General features: G+C 42.1%; 1 protein-coding gene across 3 annotated transcripts; it reads right to left on the bottom strand.

Annotated features, from left to right (window-relative positions):
• Window positions 1-118: 118 nt before the first annotated feature.
• spty2d1 (SPT2 chromatin protein domain containing 1) lies at window positions 119-5,000 on the bottom strand. 3 transcript variants are annotated; one of them, XM_085164837.1, is made up of 7 exons: window positions 4,132-5,000; window positions 3,725-3,842; window positions 2,104-3,612; window positions 1,987-2,049; window positions 959-1,118; window positions 790-867; window positions 119-620 (listed from the first exon to the last, which is right to left on the bottom strand). In XM_085164837.1, the coding sequence occupies exons 1-7, from the start codon at window positions 4,192-4,194 to the stop codon at window positions 527-529; spliced, it is 2,085 nt and encodes a 694-aa protein (XP_085020963.1). In that variant the 5' UTR covers window positions 4,195-5,000; the 3' UTR covers window positions 119-526. The 3 variants fall into 3 exon arrangements, with proteins under 3 accessions (XP_085020963.1, XP_085020961.1, XP_085020962.1); XM_085164835.1 differs by having other exon boundaries at window positions 1,987-3,612; XM_085164836.1 differs by having other exon boundaries at window positions 1,987-3,612; window positions 3,725-3,839; window positions 4,132-4,992.
• Window positions 5,001-5,145: the final 145 nt, after the last annotated feature.

Genomic DNA, 5,145 nt, shown 5'->3' with positions numbered 1-5,145 from the left:
TAGTCTGGAAAAATATGCAACAACTTCGCCTCAAAAATAGCATGTCATCATTTATATAACATTTCATGTTAGCGTTTTGTTTTGTTTGTGTGTTTGGGCTTTTTTTTTAAAAAAAAAAAAAAAAAGAGGAAAAAGAAAGAAGAAAGAAAGAAGAAAGAAATCAATCAATCACACTTTTCCATTACTGTAGTTGTCGATGCCAATCTTTTTTGTTTTTTTAAACAGATGGGACTGTAGGTATCCCTGCACTCAGCAGGTAAAATAAATAAGAAAGGAGAATGTGAGAACTTTAATCCTAGTGCCTGAATAATTTGTGCATATTGTCTTTTTTTAAGCCTTCTTTTACTAAAATTCTTCCTCTCCAGTTTTCTTGAGATGCTGCTAGGTTTTATCTAATCTCAGGGAGAGAAGCAATGACAAAGCACCCAAAGTGGACAGTCACTAGGTTTCGTGTATCCCTTTGTCGCATCTCTCAGCAAAATGAAGAAAATTATCTTATTTTATTCCTCTCAACGACAATGAGGCCTCAGTTCGTTTTTTTCCTCTTGACGTTTTTTCTTTTCAGCTCTTCTTCCTCTCTTCTTTCCTCCTCCAGATCCTCCTGCACAGCCATTCTCAGGCTAAAGTGGCAAATCACAGAAATACAGAACAAAACATTATTTTATTTTTTTTTTTTTTTTAAGGAGTAGACCACTATGGACAAATGGCACACAGACAGAAAAAGAAACTGAGATCCCCCCCCCCCCCCCCCCCCCCCCCCCCCCCAAAAAAAAAAAAAAATCTTATTACCTCCTAGCTTCTTCTTTCTGCAAATCTTTCCAGCTGCTCTCCATGAATTTTAGTGCATAGTCACTCTCATCTCTGTATCTGCAGAGGTTGAAAACAAATATAGAATTTGATTTTCAGTTCAATTAAATGGATTTTTCCTTACATCTGACCATGTAGTGACAAGCCTTACCTGTTTCGATCATAGCCAAAGATTTCCTTTATGTGCTTAGAAATTTCCTCCTGCACCTCACCTCCATCATCAATAAAATCGTCCATTTCTGAGTCATACTCATCTTCCTCATCCTCATATTTCCTCTTGTATGCAGATGTGATAGGTGGCAGCATTGGTCCTGGATAATGAATATAGAAATTACTTTCAAAATGCAGCATATCAAATTTTTCCCTTGTCAATATAAACATAGTAGGGAGAAGACACTGAAATTATGTTTTGTCTGAGGTAGGTCGCAGCTCTGTGACACAATAACGAGGACAAAGGCTGTGAGTGTTGCTGACACTTCATTCAGTTGGGCAAACAAACCCTTTGCCCTGTAGCAGACTGTTGTGTTTTTTTCAGGCTGTTAGCAAATGTTAGCCATTTTAAATATAATATAATATAATAATTCTAGCCTATGCCGCTTAGGATTGCTGGAATTGACGCTTTTCCACACAGACCCCACCCTGCAATCCACACGGTCCAAACAATCCACAGTCAGTGTCCTGACACAGACACAATGTAACACCCCCCAGATGTCCCATGTTCATGCTCCAGTGGGTAAGAGCTGTTTTGCAGCAGTCAACACAATATTACGCTGATGGGTTTATTACTGTGTGCACAATGTATAATACAATTTCCTTTGTAATGTGTTGCTTGTGGGTTACGGGAAGTTGTTTTTCTCTCTCTCTCCCCCCATATATTTTATTTATTTATAATATAATAATATGAAATACTCACCATTTATATGACCTATACATTTGACCTACAAATACTTTTTGCTTGTTTTGTTACATGTAACCATTGCAGTAAGAGTTCAAATGTTGAATGTTATTTAAAATGTAGAGAGAAGTTCTTTGTATGCTTAGTGTTTCTGGATTATGTTCGTCAGGCTATTTGTAACACTACTAAATATCCTCGTGACTAAAACACTAAACAGTGTCCGTAACTGAACCCATGATTCACTTAACTTAATTTCATATCATTATTTTCACTCTGATTGTTACCTGGTGGTCTGTTCATCATAGGTCTCTGTGGCATCCCCGGCCGAGGTGGCATCCCCGGCCGTGGTGGCATCCCCGGGTGAGGTGGCATCCCCGGCCGAGCTGGCATCCCCGGTCGAGCTGGCATCCCCGGCCGAGCTGGCATCCCCGGCCGAGCTGGCATGCCTGGCCTGTGTCCACCAACATTCTTGGATGAGATGGTCTCTGACACTACAGTGCACTTTGGTCTTCCAGGTCCTAATCCACTACTGCTAGTTGGTCTTCCTGGTACAAGTCCTCCACTGCCAGGCCGACCGGGTCCACTTCCTTGAGGTCGGGATACAATACTTCCAGGATGACCTTGAAGGCCACTACCACCAGGCCTGGCCTTTGGCACACTACCAGATGTTCCTCCAGTTTTTGACTGAGGCTGGCTCCCAGCCTTAGGAGGGCCACTCAAAGAAGGTCTCATCACTGAATTTCCACCTGATTTTGCTGCAGAATTCATTCCAGACCGTGGTGGTTCTCCCCTTCCAAACTTGGGGCCTCCATTTGTGGGTCCCTGCTTTGAGGAGCTACCCTGACTAGGCTTAATCTGTTGAGAACTCACCTGTTTGGACTTCTGGCCTGTGCCAACTGTACCAGAAGGCCTGCTCCCAGGAATACCTGAAACTTTTCCTTGAAGTAATGACGAGCTTTCTCTTCTGAAGCTAAGGTCACTTAAGGTGCTGGATTTGTGGCTAGACGAGGGCTTTGGGGCCCCTTGTTTGGCTAAAACCTGAGATGACATGGCTTTTGAAGGTACTTTACTGTTTATGACACCTGATGAATTAGACAAGCTTGTCTTGGATTTTTCTTTATCACTGCAAGACATCTTGGTTCTTTCTCTTTCTCTATCACTACCAGAGAGTTTGGAAAAAGAGAGGCCTGTATCATTAATTACTGTTGGTTGTGACTTCTTCATTGACCCACTGGGCACACTTTGTTTTTCTAAGCAGATCTTTTGTGGTCTGCTGTTCTTCTGTTCCCTCTCAAAAGTGTTTTTTTGACTTGAACTATAACTAGACTGAGACTTCCCATCTCTTCCTCTGTCTGCCTTTGAGTTTTTGTCTTTGTCTTGTTTCTTAGCCTTGCGCTCCATCTCCAGTTCCTTTATCTCATCTGCTGTGCGCAGCCTTTCCTCCTTTTTCACTACCTTGGGTTTTAGATCAACTGGTTCAAACTGTTTCTTTTCTGCCAATTTGAGCAAGTCAGCAAAGTTCATGGAAGGTGCAGGGGGCTTGGGTGGCCCATTGTTTTTTTTAGAAGAGGTTTTGCCACTACTACTATTACTGCTACTATTACCCGCTATTCTCCCAGGCCTCAGTGGCTCGGGCTCGGACTCTGGCTCTGAATCTGTCTGTTCATACTCGTAGTTGTCCTCATCATCCTCTGGGTCAATTTTATCATTCCTAAAACTTCCCCCATTCAAGTCATCTTCCTGCATATCATGTTTTGATCTCCTCTTTTTGGGAACCTCTACCACTGGGACACCATTGTAGCCTTTGAAGTTATCCTTAGTTCGGGAGGCCATGGCACGCGCTTTACGGTCTGACTTTAACTCAACCCTCTTGGCTAATAGCCCCTCTTTCTGTTTCTTCATTTCCAATTCTAGGAAAAACACACACACAATGAATGAAGAACAATCGGTATACAACAGTGCATAACTAATAAATCCTAATATTCTGCATTAGAAACTTAACAGTTATTAAATCCTTAATACCTTTCTTTTTGTTTTCAGTGACTTGCTTCTTCAGAAGTGCCTGCACAGCAGCAGGATTTACACCCTTTGACTTTGGGTCCTTTTTCGGGGGTCCAGCTTGTAAACTGTATCTCTTCTGCTCAAAGAGAAGAACACATACAATACAAGTTGTAGTTTATGGGGAAAGTGTGCACTCTTGTTTAACATTTACAGTCCTCCCCATGTCTCTGTGTTGTATAGCAAAAATAGTAATCTAATGTCACAATAAAATGTAGCGTGTTTATACATGTCTATACAGTATGACGACAATGAAAGTTGGCTACATAAACAGACCCTCCCTGATCTGTTTTTTCACACACATACCCACAGATGTTAAGTTTCCTCAGTGGCCTGAGTAATACGTCTGCCAGTGAGAGCCTTCTACTCACCTGTACACTGCTGAGGCCCTGGTTTTGTGAGGCGATGTTCAATATGTTATCAAAATCCATCATTTTGGCCGGCGATGTAGGCTGGCTGTTTGAAGACTCAAGCAGGAGTGCTGAATGACTGTTTAGCTTTCAAGCGTTTCCAAACTTTACTTAGCCAGACAGCTGTAACAAACGACTGTATCAGTAACAGTCTACTGTGGGACATTTGCAAACAGAGTAGTTAATCCTACTTTCTTCACAATAGCACGCGTTAGCAAAGTTAGCTAATCTAACGTTTGGCAACGTTAACGTCAGCTAACCAAAAAGCTCGAAAGGCGAACTTCCGCTCTGCGCTGATAACGCACCAAACTAAGGGAAACCCCATCAAAATTTGCGTATTCAGCCCCTACAGATGGACAAAAAGCTCCAAATAACAAAAAAAATAAATAAATCGAGCACAACCGACGCCGGGTGTTAGTAGAGACTAGCAGCTGGGTAGAACGAAAATTAAAGGTCCGAAGAGCTACCAACGGAAGTAAGATGACTCACTTGTGCGTATATCCGGCTTTGCGGGAGTACGAGTCAGAAAACGTTTTAGTCCGAAGTGTATTCGTGTAATATTTTATATGTGAGCGAGTTTTTGATTCATTTTCACGAACAAAAGAATAACCCAACAAATTAACTTCCAAATATGAATATTTATTTTTATTTTTGTTGACGCGTGTCCGCTGAAGACAGGACATGACTCTGAAAATGTCACATGGTCCTCCTAACCCAAAGACTGCATCTTATATACACTATAAGATGCAGTCTTATGGAAACTCGTGGTTTGAGAGGCGGTGATCCATCTTGATCGTGGATAAAGGAACCGACTGTCTGTTCGTATAACGGGACTTCCAAAAGTTCCTCCATACACTCTTGCCGGATACGTGTATGACGAGCACTTCCGTTTTCGGCCCCATAGTTTCCTTACGCAATGTCCGTCCAGAACACGTTTTGACAGCTGCAGACCACATGGTGTCGCCACTACTGTGG

The sequence above is a fragment of the Neolamprologus multifasciatus genome, chromosome 7, assembly GCF_963576455.1.
Source record: "Neolamprologus multifasciatus chromosome 7, fNeoMul1.2, whole genome shotgun sequence".
Classification (NCBI taxonomy): Eukaryota; Metazoa; Chordata; class Actinopteri; order Cichliformes; family Cichlidae; genus Neolamprologus; species Neolamprologus multifasciatus.
This window is presented reverse-complemented; position numbering and strand designations above follow the sequence as displayed.